This window comes from Puma concolor, chromosome B1 (assembly GCF_028749965.1).
Source record: "Puma concolor isolate L17-30 chromosome B1, mPumCon1.1.hap2, whole genome shotgun sequence".
Classification (NCBI taxonomy): Eukaryota; Metazoa; Chordata; class Mammalia; order Carnivora; family Felidae; genus Puma; species Puma concolor.
This window is the reverse complement of record NC_141670.1, coordinates 167,071,607-167,092,274: the sequence shown is the minus strand read 5'-3', so window position 1 is coordinate 167,092,274 and position 20,668 is coordinate 167,071,607. Positions and strand designations below refer to the sequence as shown.

At 35.6% G+C, this 20,668-nt stretch overlaps 1 protein-coding gene across 5 annotated transcripts in view; it reads right to left on the bottom strand.

Moving 5' to 3' along the window:
* NFXL1 (nuclear transcription factor, X-box binding like 1) overlaps window positions 1-20,668 on the bottom strand; it is a 74,120-nt gene that overhangs the window by 8,562 nt on the left and 44,890 nt on the right. For all 5 annotated transcript variants that reach the window (XM_086705123.1, XM_025921806.2, XM_086705126.1 and 2 more), the window contains exons 17-20: window positions 20,144-20,284; window positions 13,489-13,655; window positions 7,589-7,658; window positions 1,187-1,291 (exon numbers count right to left, since the gene is read on the bottom strand). In XM_086705123.1, coding sequence (XP_086561249.1) covers window positions 1,187-1,291; window positions 7,589-7,658; window positions 13,489-13,655; window positions 20,144-20,284 — 483 coding nt within the window. The remainder of the gene's footprint in view (window positions 1-1,186; window positions 1,292-7,588; window positions 7,659-13,488; window positions 13,656-20,143; window positions 20,285-20,668) is intronic.

Genomic DNA, 20,668 nt, shown 5'->3' with positions numbered 1-20,668 from the left:
GAATATGAAGGAAAAAAGGAGTTACAACTGTAACCGAGATAGCAAAAATCAGAGGTCAACAGCGTGAATAGGCAAGTCAAGGAAAAGGAGGCTGAAAACAAGACCACCCAGCTGCTGACACTGGAGAACAGTGAGACTCTTCTGTGTAAGCTTAGTTTAGCTGAATGGTGTATAGTTTGCTTCCACTGAGCTTTCCAGTTCTTAGTTTTGCCCTTTCAGGGGCTCCTGGGTGGCTCAGTGGGTTAAGCGTCCGACTTCGGCTCAGATTATGATCTTGTGGTCTGTGAATCTGAGCCCCACATTGGGCTCTGTGCTGATAGCTCAGAGCCTGGAGCCCGCTTTGGATTCTGTGTCTCCCTCTCTCTCTGCCCCTCCCCGCTCAGACTCTGTCTCTCTCGCGCTCTTTCAAAAATAAACAAACATTACAAAAAAAAAAAAAAGTTTTGCCCTTTTACTCCTCCATTACCACTATTTTATCTTAAAATGAATTCTCTCCCAGTTTGTTATAAGGCTGTGCATGTGAAGTCTTTTTAAGGCTGTGTTTTCACAACATGATACTGATGGCAAAAACTATTTCATAATTAAGAGCAACAAAGGTTAAATTCCAGACCATTTCTTAAACCATGAAACTCACTCTATTACTCATTCCATGTTCCTTGTACAAAGACCTCAAATCTAGAGCATATTAAATTTTTTTTAATCTTTATTTTTGAGAGAGAGAGAGACAAAGACAGAGACAGAACATGAGTGGGGGAGGGGCAGAGAGCGAGGGAGACACAGAATCTGAAGCAGGCTCCAGGCTCTGAGCTGTCAGCACAGAGCCCAACGCAGGGCTTGAACTCACAAACTGCAAGATTATGACCTGAGCTGAAGTCGGACGCTTAACCAACTGAGCCACCCAGGTACCCCTCAAATCTAGAGCATATTGATTCTACCCAAAAAGAGGGCACTGAACTTAGTTCCAACATAAAACAAAGTTCTTTTATGAGTAAATTACAGAAAACTAAATTGCCAAACAAAGCTGATTTTAAAAATAAGTACCTACAGAAATAGGCTAACAATAAAGATTCTAAAAGATAAGACCTTAAAATTAAAAGGCAAAAAGTAAAGCCACAAACTACCAAAACAGAGACAAAAAAAATTTTTTTTACACAGAAAAGTATATTCAATAACTTAAAATACTTACCTTTTTTATTCTTTTACAAGGGCATCTAAGTTTTACCTTCTGGTTGCAATTAAAGGGACATTCACCAGGATGACACATTTCTTTGCATCTGTGACCACAAGGAAGCTAAAATAAAACAAAAATAAAGCAATTGCATATTTATAGTCTAGTCATACTCTACAAACTCCCCTTCCTCCAACAGCTATTTTAAGAGAGTCTATCACAGCAGGGTCGGTCAATCAACCCTGGATAATGATCTAATTTTCCAACTTTTTCTTTTAGATATAAATTACTTTACACATAAATGTTAAATATTCTCCCCAGTTCCACTCCAAGAGTGTATCTTACATCAGGGTTGCGGCTAGTTATAGCCATGTGACTATGTTCAGGTCAATGAAATGTAAGCAAAAGTGCTTTTGTGCCTTCAAGCTTTTCAGGAGCATACACCCATGTTCTTCCCTTCCCAATGTGCTGTAAATGATGACATTTAGAGCACGAATGGAAACCATGTGTCAAGATGAAGCAGAGCTGCCTGACTTATTTGGGTTCCTGGATGAATACATGGAGCACAGTGATAACACATCTACCTTCCCTATATGGTTATATAAGAAAGAAAGAAAACTTTGTCCTTAAGGCTCTGTGTTGTAATACAACTGCTTAGCCTTTTACTCTAAATCATTTCTCTTTGCCACTATGTATTAAAACATATTATATAGGTAGCCAAACCAACTAAGCAATTGCCATGATGTCTACATGGCTCCTTGTCTTTAGTTATTTACTATCTTCTTATCACAGTCAAGCTTTCAGATGAAACATTGTGATCTTCTTTGTATTCAAATCTTATCCAGACTTCAATAAATGGCTTAGATCACCATAGTAACATGATAGAAATTTGCCTATATTTGAACAAATAATAGTAATTATGTAAGAAATCTACTTTTAAACTATTGTGACACTGTTTGTGTGGTCTTCAAAAAAATTACGGGCGCCTGGGTAGCTCAGTCTGTTGAGCATCTGACTTCAGCTCAGGTCATGATCTCATGGTTCATGGGTTCAAGTCCCATGATGGGCTCTGTGCTGACAGCTCAGAGCCTAGAGCCTGCTTCAAAGTCTGTGTCTCCCTCTCTATCTGCCCCTCCCCCGCTTGTGCTCTGTCTCTCTCAAAAATGAATAAAAACATTAAAAATTTTAAAAAATTTAGACACTTCATAGATTCCTGTCTCTCCAACCAGACTGTGAATAAAAGACACCTTTGGTTAGTGGTTAAATTCCAAAGTCAAGCTGCCTGGAACTGAATTTCAGCTTCCCTATTTACCAACTGTGAAATCTTGGGCAAACCTCCTGACTTTTCTGTGCCTCACATATAAAACTGGGAAGGGAAACAGAACTTTGTAAGGCTGTCGTGAGGATTAAATGTTCTCGATATATTTAGCTATTATAATAATAGGTATTATAATGAGGGCAATGGTCTTCTATTTCTTTGTGTCTCTTATATTCATTAACAAATACACCTTAACAAACATTGAATTCTCCAACTTCTGATCTTTATATTTCACCAGATTGATTCTTCAAACTATTATCTCTACTGACTTTAAAACATTCAGAAGTCTTTTCCATTGCCTTCAGTCTCTCTCTGGTGTGCAACTAAATTTCTTGTTTTTTCATTTTTAGCTGAGACGTTCGCACCAAAACTAAATGTGGATCACTCAGACTACATTTTCATCGGTCCCACCATAGGGCTGCGCTGCTGGAATGAGTTCCACACCAACATTCCTGGACCACTTGGGTTTTGTTTTTCTTTCTACCTAACTACAGGCCTTGAACACTGCTTACTGAGCTCAAAAGTTCATAGTTTTGAACTATCAAATATCTGCCTCACAGGGTGGTTTAAAGTCTTTGTCCTCCTCAACTTCTTCCTCACTTCCATTCCTGCCAGTGCCTCTAGCCTGACTTCATGAAGAAGACAAACATTTGGCATCAACTTACCACCCATCCTCTCTTCTTCTCCAAACAGGTCTCTGTAGCCTCTTGCTCTTTCCTTCATCGAGGTAATGATATCGGTCATTCTCTCTAAAAGTAACTAACCACTCTACTTCAACTTTAAATCAATTAACTCTAATGGGGAAAGTGAATAGGGAAGCTTTTCAGAATCAATATAGACTTTCTGAAGTTACTCAGAATTGTGACTATAGTATTCTATATTTTCAACGTGTTGGGGTTTGATGAAAAGCTAAAAACCGGATGTCGTATCTTTCTGGATGTCCTATCTTTCTGCCTTAGTCCTAAAAGACCCCATGGTCACTCTCCACAATTTCACTACCATCTTAAAAGTCTCTTTTCTCTGGCTGGGTCTTCTACCTTTAAAATGTACCTCTTTTCTCTAAATACTGTATTGATCCTGTTACCCCCATCTCACAATTCTTCCATGAATCTCCCTGCCTTTCACCTTCTCTGCTGGTAGAGGAAACAGAAGACATAAATTGGGATGGCTGCCTGGTTTCCCACAGTTCTCCCAGGAGCCATGGCCATGACTGCACCACCCATTCCAGTTCCCTGTCTGTTGCTGCCTGTGCCAAGGGAGCCCCCGTACCTAAGGGGACCAATCAGATTTTCTCTCCTGATAACTGAAAACTAAAAAGAAAGCGATGGTGGTTTGAATAGTCATCTCACTACAGAGCCCTCAAGCCCCTGCTGGCAAGCCCCTGGGGGCTGCCCAGGTCCTGCCCTTCCCAAAGTTTGCTGTAACAGCATTTCCTTCAAAATCTATGAACTGGCCTCCAATATCCTCCAAATATGTCTTTTTTTGTGTGTGATAAGTTAACCAAACTGATTTCTATAGCTTGCAAGGAGAACTGAAACTCATCCAGAAGTCTGCTGTGCTGGTATCCAACATATGCCCCACAGACAAAAGTAATGTCATTAATCCTGAAAAAGTATTAAAAACCACTAGTAATCAGGAAAATGTAATTTAAAATCACCAGATGCCATAGAATTGGCAAAACTTAAAAATTATGACAATACCAAGTGTGGTGGTAACTGGAAATTAAAATACTGGAACTTTAAAATACTGGTAGTAAACAGGAAAATTTACTGATAGTAAATTGTACAACTATTTTGGAAATCAATATGACTTTAAGTTGAAATTATACATCCCCTATGAATAAGCAATGGCACATAGAGAAACCTATATCCACATATATTAGAATGTACAAACAAGAATGTTCATAGCAGTATTTTTAGCAACTCAAATATCAACCCACAGTAAAGAAAACACAGTGAACTATAGTCTACTCATATAATGGAATAAAGACTGTGGCAACATGTAATAAACGTGACAAACATAACATAAAGCACAGTAAGTAGGTCACATAAGTTCATACTTTTGAACTTTTAATATAAAATTAGGCAAGCAATATTGTTTCCAGATGAAAGCTATAAACAAAAGCAAGTAAATTACTATAAAAGGGAGATGGAGATAACATATAGGATAGAAAGAGGAAACCACAGTCAGACAGGGACTTTGGTAGACTTCTGAGATGCAGTCTAATTTTTAACCTGGGTGGAGTTACACGGTCTTGACTTTTTAACCATTTGTTAAACTGTCCATATGTATTACGTATTTCTGACTAGGTAATAATTTCATTGTTTAAAAAAATCAGATGTACAAGTATGTGTTATCTTAAAAGTCAGCTTATATTCTAAAAGAGCTGAAAAGCAGTTTCAAAGGAAGTTGATTAAAATGCATAATATATAAAGACTGTATCTTCATTACAGACTTCACACCAAAATACTGAGGTTTTTCTAAAACATCTAACCTTCACATTCATTTAAAGCAGAGATAGCCTACTCTACTCAATGTGGAATGGTTTTCTTCTACTCAGTCCCTAACATCATTCTGCTAACATTTGCATGTCATATCCAACACCTCATCAATAACCAATACTGTCTACTTCAAAATGTTCCATTTTAATCACAACAATTAAAAAAGCTCTTTAAAAATAATTAAGGAAAGCTTGCAAAACAATGTTTGTGGATAAATACCCACATATATCATCATCACTACAGCAAGCACATATAAAGCACTTACTATATACTATGACATTTACATGTTATTAACTCATTAATACTCAGCGCTCAGAAGTGAGTATTATTTCTCCCATTGTATACATGAACAATTTGAGTTACAGAGACATTAAATAATTTTCCCAAGCAAAAAGTAAAAAAGCTTGCATGGGGATGATAAAACCGAATTCAGAAATATGTTTTAAAAGCAGAATTGTGTATGTGGGGCAGTTTAAAGGTGTAGTTAGTTCTTCATGGTATCTTTATATCTTCTTTTAGTTAAATTCAAACCAGTCCAGAAGACATAGAGTGTGTATATCTAGAAGGATATGCCTATATCACTCCCACGGTTCAGTTTAATTCACATTCAACAAACATTTACCAACTGCCTAATACATACAAACAGGGAACAAAGGACTGGATGCAAGGACAAATATGACATAGTCCCTGCCCCCAAGAAATCCATAGTATGGGGAGGGGAAGAGAAAGTGAACAGGAATCTATCAGTACATCAGAATTTACCATCATCTTATACCTTAACTCTGAGTACAGGATATCTGCTGCAGATGCAAAGTGACACAGTTCTTGGTTGATCCCAAGTATGACTTGATTCTATGGCTTAGTGAGTCTCAAAACTGTGGTGCCAGACCAACAATATCACTATTATATATAAGCTTATTAGAAATGCAAATTCTTGGACCCCCAAAACCAGAAACTCTGGGGCAGGGCCCATTAATCCATTTCAAGAAGCTCTTAAACTGACTGTTTGAGAAGTATTGCTGTAGCCTTACCAATGTTGAGAGGCCATAAACTAGAGTAAGTTCTATTAGACACCTGTCCGCTCCTAGACTGTTTCAAACTATAACAGCCACCTGGATTGTTCCCAAACTAAGGCTATATTTTTCAAGAGAGCCCAAGGAGACTCTGGAAATACTCGGGGCTCCAGAATGATCTAGAATCCAAATAATCATGAGCATGGAAAACAAATTTTTAAACAGTGACCATCCATCTAGCCCCACCAAATGTCATAACAGTATCACAAACGAATCACAGCCAAGGAAATGTTAAACTGCAAATTAGCAATCCCTAAATTTAATTTTGTTATTTCTAACTACAATCTCATACCAAGTTACTGAGTCAGATTAAAAATAAAACATTCTCAACCACTTATTACCTGGAATCTGAATTTGGGCAGAAGAAAATTTATTTTAAAAAGGAAAAACTCAGGATTTGAAGAATTCAGAAAATTAAATTTGAAGTATCCCAATGCCCCCCTTAGTTTTGCGTGTATGACAAAGACAGGTTATTAAAATAATCATTTATTGCTTGAAATGTCTGTTTATAATCTCACATAACTTTTAAAATACACAGGTTCAACTTCCAATAGTTCTTAAACAGAAATCCATAAAAAGCATCCAGTTTTAGTTAAAAGAAAATATTGCTAACAAAAAGGCATATCAGGCATTAATTTCTTTTTATTTAATTAAAGAGAATGACTTCTATACTTGTCATTAAGGCTTTGTCGTCATCTCTCCCTGACTATAAAGAGGACGAGAAACAGGTAAATACATAAAGACAGAATTAAAATAAAAGTGGTACAATGAGTATATCTGTAAGTCAAAGGAACTCCTTTATAAATGTCCAACCAAATCAAGTAACTATTACTGCCCTACCTCCAACAACAAAAAAGGGAATACTCTGACTTTTAAGTTAACCAACTATAGACAGACCACTTTGGTTTCTCAAATTATCACCAAGAAAAATCACTGGTGACTTTTAACCTTTACACTCTGAATAATTTTTCTGAACTATTTTTAATACTTTCAGTTTGGGTACAATGCACATACAAGAATCAGAATATTTAAAAATAAAACTTTAACAGAAGTACTTTGTATGAATTAATTCAAAATAATAATGAACTTTAAAGTTCATACATACGCGCGTGCACACGCGCGCACACACACACACACAAATCTGCTTCTTAAATAACCTACTATGGATTTACTGTCTCACAGCCTATGACTCACACAGTTCTTCACTTATTTAATATTTTAAGGAGGGGCAAAGCATTAGGTCAATACTCTATCGTATAAAGTATATAAGCTGTCTTTAAAACTGCTCTTAGAAAAAAATCTTCGAAGGGTCAGTCTTAGTCCTAATAGCCCCAAAATTTCATAAAGAGATGTGCATCCACAGTTAGTAGGTATTACATTTTTACAGACCTCAATCACATCTTCCTTTCTGGACCCACATGTCTAGCAGGTTCAGAAAAGACCTGAAATAAGACCAAACGAGAAAAGAGAAAATCCAAGAGAAACAAGGCCATAGAAATACAACCTAAAAGTTTCTATTAAAGCTTACCTCTTTAGGACACTGATTTTTGCAACAACTAAGGAGATTCTTTTCATCTATATCAGCAGTGGTTATTTTTCTAAAAATAAAAGAGGAAATTTTGATGCCATTCAAACCAAAGTCCATTTTATAACATAATTTCTCTAAAAGTAATTCACAATTTCAAACATATCCATAAAATTACCCTACTTCATTTTTTTCTTGAAAACTATTTTGTGTACCATCTGTAATAATTATCTCAAATTACTTACCTGATCTGATAACTGAAAACTTCCAGCGCTTTATCTATTACCAATAAATCAAATGCCAAAAAGTCAATCACTACAAAAAGGGAGTATAAAACACATACAAAGTATGATCTCTTTAATAGTTCCTGCTATTATCTTTCCCTGTTGATAGATCAACCATTATATTATCATATAATTATCATTTTCCTAATACTTCTATGAACAGTTAAAAACTGATGGCTCAATATATTACTTTAAAATTGATCCTGAGAAAATGTTCACCCAGATTTCTTTTTTTTAAGTTTTTATTTAAATTCCAATTAGTTAACATAAATTGTAATTTAGTTTCAAGTTTCAATACAGTAATTCAATACCTCCATACAATACCCAGAGCTCTCATCACAACAAGTGCACCCCTTAACCCCCATCACCTATTTAACCCATTCCCCCATCCACGTCCCCTCTAGCAACCATCAGTTTGTTCTCTGTAGTTGAGTCTGTTTCTTGATTTGCCTCCCTTTCTCTCTTTTCCCCCCCACTTTACTTGTTTTTTCTTAAAGAGAAAAAAAAAAAAAAACCTACTTCAAATTGAAGAATTTAGTAAGCTTGTTTTAGGAAATCTTTTTAAGTTGTTTTGGTAACTTATTTATTAATATTAGAAATTGATTCATTTTAGATTCAATCATTTTAGAGCAGTCTCTGTGCTTTTATGTTTGACTTGGTGGGTAATTCAGGAAAAGTCATAAGCACCAGGGAATAAAACTACTTTCTAATCTAGTTGAATACAACCACAACAGACATCGCATGAGTCAGTTAACTAGTGACACTCTTAAAATCCCTACCATATGAATCTTATTTTCTCTTCCCATTACCTTTCTTCTTCTTTTTATTGTTTCTTTCTTTTCCTTCTTTTCCTATTTCCTTTTAGTATACATAATTGCCAAAATATACCATAAATTTAGCCTAATGTCAAAACTATTATCTTAAATATGTGTTATCAAATTAGTATAAATGTAGTCTAAGGTAACATATGCAATTTTCTTAGCAAAAATTCACTTAATAATATCACTTAATATATTATTTCTGGCTCTCCCAGAAGTTGTATGTTTTCATTCTTACAAGTATGGTGCTCACCTCTGAACTTAAGAATTAATATCATTTTGTTCCTGTCATTTTACAATTAGTAATAAATTTTTCATCTCTCTCTCAAAAATAAATACACATTTAAAAAAAAAATTTTTTAAAGCTGCTTCGGATTCTGTGTCTCCCTCTCTCTGTCCACTTGCACTATCTCACTCTCTCAAAAATAAATAAACATTAAAAAAAAAAAAAAACAGAGGGTGGGCGCCGGGGTGGCGCAGTCGGTTAAGCGTCCGACTTCAGCCAGGTCACGATCTCGCGGTCCGTGAGTTCGAGCCGCGTGTCAGGCTCTGGGCTGATGGCTCAGAGCCTGGAGCCTGTTTCCGATTCTGTGTCTCCCTCTCTCTCTGCCCTCCCCCGTTCATGCTCTGTCTCTCTCTGTCCCAAAAATAAATAAACGTTGAAAAAATTAAAAAAAAAAAAAAAAACAAAAACAAAAAAAACAAAAAAAAACAGAGGGAGGTGCCTGGGTGGCTCAGTTGGTTAAGTGGCTGACTTCGGCTCAGGTCATGATCTCACATCTCTTGGGTTCAAACCCTGCATAGGGCTCCGTGTTGACAGCTCAGAGCCTGAAGCCTGCTTTGGATTCTGTGTCTCCCTCTCTCCATCCCTCCCCCACTCGCACTGTCTCTCTTTCTCTCTCTCAAAAATAAACAAACATTAAAAAAATTTATAATTAGTAATAAACTAATTTTTCAACACCTGTCAATCTTTTATCTTTTGAATTCTAACAGGTATGTAGTTGTATCTCATTGTGATTTTAAGTTTTTATTTAAATTCCAATTGGTGTAAGGAAATGCAACAGATTTCTGTACATTGATTTTTGTATCCTATAACTTTACTGAATTTGTGTATCAGTTCTAGCAGTTTTTTTTTGGTGGACTCTTTCAGGTTTTCTATATATAGGTATCATGCCATAGTGAAAGTTTTACTTCTTCCTTGCTGGTTTGAATGACTTTTATTTCTTTTTCTTGTCTGATTGTGTGGCTAGGACTTCCATTACTATGTTAAATAACAGTGGTGAGAGTGGACATCCCTGTCTTGTTCCTGACCATAAAGGAAAAGCTCTCTTTTCCCCCTTGAGGATGATATTAGCTATGGGGTTGTTATATATAGCCTTTGTCATTTTGAGGTGTGTTCCCTCTAAATCTGCTTTGTTGGGGTTTTTATCATAAACAGATATTATACTTTGTAAAATGCTTTTTCTGTATCTATTGAAAGGATCATATGGTTCATATCCTTTCTTTTATTAATGTGGTGTATCACGTTGATTGATTTGTGAATACTGAACCACACCTGCAACTCAGGAATAAATCCCACTTGATGGTGGTGAATAACTTTTTTAATACATTGTTGGATTTCATTTGCTAGTATTTTATTGAGAATTTCTGCATCTATGTTCATCAGGGATATTGGCCTGTAGTTCTTTCTTAGTGGTAGCTTGTTTTGGTACCAAGGTAATGCTAGCCCCATAGAATGAAATTGGAAGTTTTCCTTCCTTTTCTATTTTTTTTTTTAATTATTTGAGAACAGTTATTAACTCTTCTCTAAATGTTTGGTAGAATCTGGTCATGGACTTTTGTTTGTTGGGAGTTGGACTACTGATTCAATTTCTTTGCTGGTTACCAGTGTGTTCAAGTTTTTTATTTCTTCCTGTTTCAGTTTTGGTCATTTACATGTTTCTAGGAATTTACCCATTTCTTCTAGGTTGTCAAATTTGTTGGCATACAGGGGCACCTGGATGGCTCAGTTGGTTAAGCATCTGGCTCTTGGTTTTAGCTCAGGTCATGATCTCACAGTTCATGAGTTTGAGCCCTGCACTGGGCTTCACAATGACAGTGTGGAGCCTGCTTGGAGTTTTCTCTCCATCTCTCTCTGCCCCTTCCCCTCCCCCCACTTCAAAATAAATAAACTTTAAAAAATTTGTTGGCATACAATTTTTCATAACTTTCTCTTATAATTTTTTGTATTCCTGTGGTGTTGGTTGCTATTTATCTTCTCATTTGTGATTTTATTTATTGGAGTCCTTTGTCTTTTCTTTTTGATAAGTCTGGCTTGAGGTTTATCACATTTTATTAATTTTTTTTTCAAAGGATCAGTTCCTGGTTTCACTGATCTGTTCTATTTTTCTAGTTTCTATAACATTTATTTCTGCTCTAATTTTTATTACTTCCTTCCTTCTGCTGGCTTTGGGTTTTGTTTGATATTCATTTTCTAGCTCCTTTAATATAAGATTAGGTTGTTTGATATTTTTCTTGCTTCCTGAGGTAGGCCTATGTTGCTATATACTTCTTACAACCGCTTTTGCTGCATCCCAAAGGTTTTGGACCACTGTGTTCTCATTTTCATTTATTTCCATGTAATTTTTTATTTCTTCTCTGATTTCCTGGTTGATCTGTTCAATGTTTAGTAGCATGTTGTTTAACCTCCATATATTTGTGGTCTTTCCAATTTTTTTCTTGTAGTTGGACTTCTAGTTTCATAGTGTTGTAGTCAGAAAAAGTACATGGTGAGGCTTTAATCTTTTGGCATTTGTTGAGGCCTCTTTTGTGAACTACTGTGTGATCTATTCTGGAGAATGTTCCATGTACACTTGAAAAGACTGTATATTCTGCTGAAAATCATACACTTTAAATATACATTCAAGGAAAGGGAAAAGGAACTCCAGATAACTGTAGTAATTAATGGAAGCCAACTCAATCCAAATATATCTATCTACATATCCTCCCCCCCAAATCATTCAGCTCATTAATAATAAAATCACTCAAATCCCATGACCTGCATATAACCAGAAGATACAAATTTCTACAAATTTCAAATTACAGGCAAGTAGAAAAATAAATACCAATTCATAGCGAAGCTATTTCTCAAGCTCCCACAGCAAATCATTTCAGAGAACTAGTAGGGTTCTGGAAAAACTGAGCAGAAAAGAGAAGAGGGCAACTGAGCTAACATCACACCAGAAAGAGAAAGTCCACCCTAAATTTGACAAAGTACTGGTAGATACGAACACTAACTAAAAGGAAGAAACTTTAAAAAGTGCACAAGAATCAAGGAGTCAATCTTGGAAAGGCAACCACTCTGGACAAGAAGGTAAAAAGACAAAGTCACACTTTGGAGACTACATGACAAAGGGAAAAAGAAGCAAGAAAAGGAAATTTATACCCTATAAGACCAAAGAAAATCTCCTTTCTTTAGTATCACTAATTACTAAAGCAAAATTGCCCTCTTCACTCTACAAACAAAACTCTAAAGCTAAAAATTATAATAGTTCATTCTTTTTTTTAACGTTTATTTATTTTTGGGACAGAGAGAGACAGAGCATGAACGGGGGAGGGGCAGAGAGAGAGGGAGACACAGAATCGGAAACAGGCTCCAGGCTCTGAGCCATCAGCGCAGAGCCTGACGCGGGGCTCGAACTCACGGACCGCGAGATCGTGACCTGGCTGAAGTCGGACGCTTAACCGACTGCGCCACCCAGGCGCCCCTATAATAGTTCATTCTTAAAAGTTCAACAAAATAATTTTAATATATAAAAAGAATAAGATTTAACTTTTCCAATTTAAAAAAACAGTAGTCTATAGTATAAATGACAAAAGCAAATTTAAGATACTACTAACAGGCATTTTTCAAAAAGTATTTATGTTAAAAAAATGAGAAACAAAGTCATATCCCAAACTTTAACTTGAGTCAAATACACTTACACACAGCCCACTTTACAAACTTGGGTGAAACGGAGCTGAACAAGTTAGATAAATTATGTTTCATTGTGATTAAATAGGAAAAAAATGGTAATTTTTCCCCTCCACATAATTGATAAGCAAAAATATACATATTATTAAGTGTGCATTTTTTTAAGTAAAGGAAATATAGAAGTCATAGCCTAGTTTGGCATATGCCATAACAGCTACACTTGTAATAAACAAAAGTCTAGAATTTAAATTTTTTTTTTTAATGTTTATTTATTTTTGAGACAGAGAGAGACAGAGCATGAACAGGGGAGGGTCAGAGAGAGAGGGAGACACAGAATCTGAAACAGGCTCCGGGCTCCGAGCTGTCAGCACAGAGCCCGATGCGGGGCTCGAACCCACGGACCACGAGATCATGACCTGGGCTGAAGTCGTACGCTCAACCGACTGAGCCACCCAGGCGCCCCATAGAATTTAAAAATTATGCCTTAGTAACTATGTGCACATCAAGTTTTGATCCAACAGAATTCTAGTTTGACACAGTTGCTTGACAATCCGCTATAGGAATATTTCTATTTTTTTTTAAGCAGTGATTGATGAAACTTTTTCCCTTAAAAACTCTTACACAGAATTTCCAAATGGAAAAAGCAGAATTGCCCTTGAAACCAGGACTAAGATCTAGAAGGTGAGGGATTCTACATGTCCTTCTTTAGGTCGCTACTGGAAAGTCTAGGCTTCTAGTGTCTATGTGCAACAGTGAATAATGTTTCCTAAAGAATACTGTATAGGGTTCTGAATTACAAAGAGATACTGGTTAAAATAATTATAGTAAATACTTTTTCAGTCCACTTACCTACATTCCACATAAAGGCTTGTGATCTTGCAGTGACATTTTATTCTAAGCATCTGAACACAAGGAGGACATTCTCCAGGGTGACATGGCAAAACACATGGATGGGGACAACCCAGAGGCCGTGATTTAGAGCACCCTTCTTCACACTGAAGGCATTCTGGGCCAGCCTGATGGGTAGTAAGGAAATAAATCATCTAAGTACAGAAGTTGAACACTTCTATATATTAAAACTACAAAATTCACATATCCCATTAAAAAAAAAGCACTTTTGCAGCTCTTGAGAATATAGTTAATAAAACGGTGCATGCTTTCACTCTTTAAAATTATTCAAAATGAAAAAATATATATTAAAAATGAAGAATCACCACTATTCACAAACTGGTATGTCTACAAACTTCATTAAATCAAATTGCGTCATCTGAAATTGTACTTGATTACATGAAGTATTCCTACTAAAAATTTAAATTACTTCCTAAAGAATAGTTTGTAGCAGAAAAAAAATAAAGAGTAAAACATTATCAATTCATTTCCACCCAACAAGCACGATCACCATCAAACTAAAGAAATCAACACCCTGTTAATACATAAATAACAATTCCCAAAGCATTCAGTGTTCTGAAGATACTGATCTCATCTAGCCAAAGAGAAACATGCATAGAGGGGAAAAAGAATGACCAGAAGTTTATGTTTTAATGCACTTCAGTGAACCAAGATTACATTACATTTACAAGTAAATGTACTTCAGAGCATCTGGGTGGCTCAGCTGGTTAAGCTTAAGGGTAGAATTCTTGGTTTCTCCTCAGGTAATGATCTTACAGTTCTGAGGTCAAGCTACCCATCAGGCTCTGTGCTGACGGTATGAAGCGTGCTTGGTGTTCTCTCTCCCTCTCTCTCTGCACCTCCCCAACTCACACATACACACACGTGTGATCTCCCTCTCTCTCAAAATAAATAAACTTGAAAAAAAATATGAAAAAAATAAATGTACTTGAATGTAACTCAAGAAGGCACCTCTCTCCTCTAGTAATTTTTTATATCTACAAAAGAAGGTTAAAAATTGTTATTACAAGATAGTATTTATTTTCATACGTCATACATGAAATAAAATAAGAGAGCTATAGACATGGGTAGTGTCTTAAAGTTTAAAAACGTTTTATCATTCCTAAGTAAAGCTATGATTACAAATGAGTTATTATGTCAATAAAAACCCAAGCTACTTTTAACATACATGATTAAAAAGTATCTCGTGGGAGGCGGGAGGGGCTAAGTGGGTAAGGGGCATTAAGGAATCTACCCCTTAAATCATTGTTGCACTATATGCTAACTAACTTGGATGTAAATTAAAAAAAAAGAAAAGAAAAAGTGTCTCAATTATGAAACATTCTTCTATAAATAATTTCTATTTTTTAATTTAAAAATTATATTAATTTATTCACACTTATTCAGCGTTATGTGCCAGGAATCATTCACACACTGGGAATATGCAAAATGGGAGAGATCCCTGACCTAAGAAACTTAAATTTAAATGGGGGAGATAAAGAACATAACAGAATGTCTTCATAAATATTCTGAAAAAAGATAAAGCAGGATAAGAGAGGGTAATAGGAGCAACATGAAGAAATTCCTGTTCATATTTGAACAGGAATTAAGTTAAATAAGGGAGAAAGCCACAAGAATATAGAGTTCCAGAGGGGAAAAAAAACTAAGTTCAAAAGCTCTGACAGAAGAACAAATGTGGAATATTCAAATAGCAAGAACAAAAGTAGAAGGGAACAAGTGAGTGACGAATGAAAAGGTAGGAAATGTCATCAGAAGTTACATCAGTATAAAGTCTTATTGGGCTATCATAAGGCCATCTGCATTTTATCCTGGGAGTAACTGAAAGCTACTGATGGGTTTTGAGCAGGGAGATGACACATGACTTATTTTGTTTTCTTACATTTTTAAAAGATGAATTTGGCTAATGCAGTAAGACAAACGTGGGAGTGGACAGCCTGGCTAGTTAAATACTGCAGAAATCTAGGGAAGAGGTGATGGTGGCTTGAATGAGAAGGTTAGTGTCAGAGGTTATAAGAAATAGATTCAGGGAACTACTTTGAAGATAATAAACCTAACAAGATTTGTTGTGAGACAAGGAAAGGAAAATAAGAAAGAAATCAAGCAATGTTCCTGTCTTTGATCTGCAGAATGGTGTAAAACTGATAAAACAACTTTCTGAAATGGGAAAGACTGGAAAAAGAGAAGCAGTGAATCTCAAAATATGCAAACATAACCAAAGATGACACACATAGTCTATCTCATTTGTTTCTTCCTGGCTATGTGGTACATCTGTAATAATCTTTCATTTAAATAAATAGAAGACCATACTGGGCTGGAAGTTAATATCAGGTAGTATCAGGGATACTACCTTCTTATAACTACTCTCTTGGTTATATTAACATGAACAAGTCACTTGAAAACCTTCAGTTTCCCTATCTGCAAAAGAAGAATTATACAGATGGTATGGGGCTCCTTTGTTCCAGTTATGAAAAAAAAAAAAAAAAATCACTGAATCTATAACTTGCTATCTTCCTGGATCACTTCCAATATCAAGTTCTATCTTCCAGAAGAATCTACCTTAATTCAGAAATACAGCAAGACTGGCTGTCAAATATCTTACACAGTTCTTATTTTAAAAAGGGGTGGGGGCGCCTGGGTGGCGCAGTCAGTTAAGCGTCCGACTTCAGCCAGGTCACGATCTCGCGGTCCGGGAGTTCGAGCCCCGCGTCAGGCTCTGGGCTGATGGCTCAGAGCCTGGAGCCTGTTTGCGATTCTGTGTCTCCCTCTCTCTCTGCCCCTCCCCCGTTCATGCTCTGTCTCCCTCTGTCCGAAAAATAAATAAATGTTGAAAAAAAAATTAAAAAAAAAAAAAAAGGGGAGACACTGGGCGCTTGGGTGGTTCAGTCGGTTACGCATCCGAATTTGGCTCAGGTCATGATCTCATGGTTCACAGGTTCATGCACCGCGTCAAGCTCTGTACTGACAGCTCAGAGCCTGGAGCCTGCTTCAGATTCCGTGTCTCCCTCTCTCTCTGCCCCTCTCCTGCTCATGCTCTGTCTCTGTCTCAAAAATAAACATTAAAAAAAAATTTTTTTTTTAAAGGGAGACAGGAATTTTAACCAAGGGAGCAATATTGGGATAATCTACAATAATTCCCCAATTAGTCATAACATCTTTTTTAAATGAGTTTTTCCTGATTCATCTGATGTCTAGAAATCCCAAAAGGATAGCAATCCCAATTATAAGCAAGGAGATGATGAGAAGGCAGAATAAACATGTGCGTTATTATTACAAATTGGAAAATGAATCTTGATGAGTAAAATTTTTCTTTCCCGTTTTATTATAATATATTTGACATTTCATAAATTTAAGGTGTTCCACATTTATATACTATGATTATCATCATAGCAAAAATTAGAACCTTTATCACATTACAGAATTATCCTTTGTTTTTAATGGCTGAAATAATTAAGTTCCAATCTCTTACAAAGTCTGATGATTATAACAAAATTCTTTTTTTTAAATCAATGAAACATGACACATCATACACACTTGCTTGTAGCAGTGATTTTCAAACACTTTTGTGCATGATCAATCACTTGGCAATTGTTAAATGCTGAGGTACGACCTGAGATTCTGTTTCCAACAAGATTACAGGTGATGCCAATGCTGCGTGGCAAGGGTCTACCATATACATAAGCGTATAGGAAATGTATGTGTCTATGTGTGATTACGTACCGATATATTTTTTTCTTTTTCATTTATTTTTGGTACAGATTTTCCCCAAAGATTATCCTCATTATTTCTTCCTCTTCTTTTTTTTTTTTTTTTGTATTTTTGAGGTTTTATTTATTTTTTTTTTTAAAACTAACCATCCAGATTTTTTTTTTTTTTAATTTTTTTCAACGTTTATTTATTTTTGGGACAGAGAGAGACAGAGCATGAACGGGGGAGGGGCAGAGAGAGAGGGAGACACAGAATCGGAAACAGGCTCCAGGCTCTGAGCCATCAGCCCAGAGCCCGACGCGGGGCTCGAACTCACGGACCGTGAGATCGTGACCTGGCTGAAGTCGGACGCTCAACCGACTGCGCCACCCAGGCGCCCCGAGGTTTTATTTTTTATGTTAATACATCAAAATCACTATGGAAAGTATTCTTAGAGAGTATGTTCTCTTCAAGTAGAAGAAACGGAAATACTTATTATTTCGTCTTTCAGTCACTCTAAAAATTATTTGTGCCCAGGTTTGCTTGGGAAATACACTCACTTCAATTGCCATCAATCTCACACCTTTCCCCAATTAACCACAGTTCCACTCACTGCAGCCAGTGAATTAGACAATAGAGATATATCTGTTGCTAATTGTAGCAATCAGAGCCATAGCCTATAAGAACAGCTTTGACTGGACTGAGAGATCTACAGAGATAAGAAACAAAAGACTTTTGATTCCAGTCAATAAACGCTTTTTAAATACCCGATATTTAATATTTATTAATTTAATATTTTTAGTATGTTGTAAGCTCTGTGCTACAACTCAAGGTAGAAGCTGAATTAACAATTCCTGAGCCATTTGGGTCAAGACAGACATACAAGGAGATCATCTCCAGTGGGTCTCAATTGAGATGTTACAGTAAGGAATTTTAAAGAGTTCATGATATATTTCATGTTTAATATATAAATTAGAATGATTGCAAAGTTATCCCCTAAATAATGTAATTTTCATTCACTTGCACTGTAGTAGCCTTCCTTGAGTGGGAGACAAAGGTGGACTTGTAGCTAAATTGAGATGAATTGCATGTAAGTTATAACCCAAACTTTACCACAGCCATTGCCCATGGAGCAATGCTGGGATAATCCAAGATAATTCCCCAATTGGTGTCTTATCAGCTCTTAAAATGAGTTTTTCCAATTCATTTGATGTTCTGGAAATCTAGAGAAGATATAGCAGCTGTACTCTGACTAAAGTGATTTTGAAATATTTATGTGAGTATGATTTTATAATTCCACTCTCTTTTTCATTTTATCATGAGAACATTTTTATTAAGGATCAAAGCACGGATCAGTGAAGAAATTATAGGCAATATATCTACATATATGTCTGCACATGAGCAAGAATGATGCTATGGACATTTATATTATCAGGCTTTACAACTACTGAATCAAAGACAAAAAAAAAGTAACAATGCAAGTGAATTTTTCAATAGCATACAATTCATATTAATAATTTAAACATTTGAAAATTTAATGTTATTTAATAAAATGAATCTTAAAATCTTTGGCTTACTTCTCATGACACACAGTTGCTAATAATATTATGATTCCCTATAGAATGGAAGTCTTTGAAAAAACATTAAATATTTTAAAAATATATAATTTTTTATATAACAAAGTTTATTTTTTATTCACACATCATGTCAAATGTAGGCTGGCAGGGGACTCCGGCAAATCAATGATTCTGGGATACAGGATGATGAGGAGTTTGCTAGCTTTTAACTGTATCACAAGAGACATACAACCTCCTCCATCATGGAAACTGAGAAAGAATGGTTAATGATAAATTTAAGATTTCTCTAACTATTCCTGAAGTTGAATAACATTTCTGCCTATGTTTTATTGGCCAGAACCTTGCATATGGCCTAGGAAATTCAGAGCAGGAGACTGACTATCTGTATTCTGTTTCAACAGGAATCTGGTATATTTTATTGCTATTGTAAATGATTTTGCTGGGTTTTGTTAGTTTTATTTGTTGATGAATTTAAACATTTAAAAATAAAATTTAATAGGGGCGTATGAGTGGCTCAATCAGTTGAGTGTCCTACTCTTGATTTTAGCTTAGATCATGATCCCAGGGTCGTGGCATGAAGGCCTGCATCAGGCTTCATGCTGAGCATGGAGCCTGCTTAAGATTCTCTCTCTCTCCCTCTGTCCTTCTCCCTGGCTCATACTCCCCCACTCTAAATATATATACTTATATATATATTTATGTTTTATGTTATTTATATATTATATACAAAAAATTTAGTATCATTTAAAATTTTATTGGCTATATTTATTTTTCCTTGTAAAATGGCAATTTTTAGCGATCTCTCGATGGTTGACTTATATGATTTGTAAAATGCTTTTAGTGAATTTCACACACACATACCCTACATCTGTGATGCTACTTACTTTATTCCCAACAAAAGATTAGAAATTTATTAAAATTGTGGACATTGTCTATCATACATGTTAGGTTTAAAAAACAGCTAAGAAAAAATGTTCCAGAATTAAACTCAGAGATATAAACGGACAGAAGTGGAAGTGATATTGCTATCTACTATCTAAATAGATACGTAATTTCTGTACTTTTATCATAAAACGAAAGCCTATGTATTAACACAGGTACAGTATGTAAAGAGTACATTAAAAGGCATATCATGAGCTAGCACAAAGATACAGAGGAATGTACACCAAGCTGTTAAAGCTGCTTGTATTAAGAAAGGCAAGGAAGGAGAAGAGATGAGGGCAAGAAAAAGGAAAATAGTTATAACAAAATGGAAAAATATTTATGGCATAATTATCCAAAAGAATGTTTCAAGCATACTATAAGCACATATATATTCAACCTAAGGATATTACCTTGTTTTTGCCAATGAAGGCATCAATTTCAGTTACTTTGTGGCATTCTTTCATACATGTATGATTCTGACAATCTAAGGTTCGTCCACAGACTCTCTTACAAGAGTAGGGTCCTACAGTATGGCATGGTAGTGGACTCACCTTAAAAAAAAGGAAAAGAAAAGAAAAGAAAACATTAGCAACACACACACAAAACCTTCTGACCCATATGTCTGAAATGACTCTGTTATCATTTAAGAACAAGTTTCATAAAGGTCTAATACGTTTTCATTAATAATAGTTATTATCAAAATCAAAGTAACCTGTCAAAAAATCCAAAAAAACGAATGCCAATAAGCAAAACATTCTATTCCTAAAAAGGGAAATTCAATATAATGATGCTATGGTGACCACATAGACATAGGCTAATTCTCAAAACCACTGTATATTTTAAAAATCAGCAAATAAACTCTTGTACTTTTTAGAGCACTAAAAAAAAACACAAAAAACAATACTTTGACTTTGTCATTTCTAACAATCCCTATA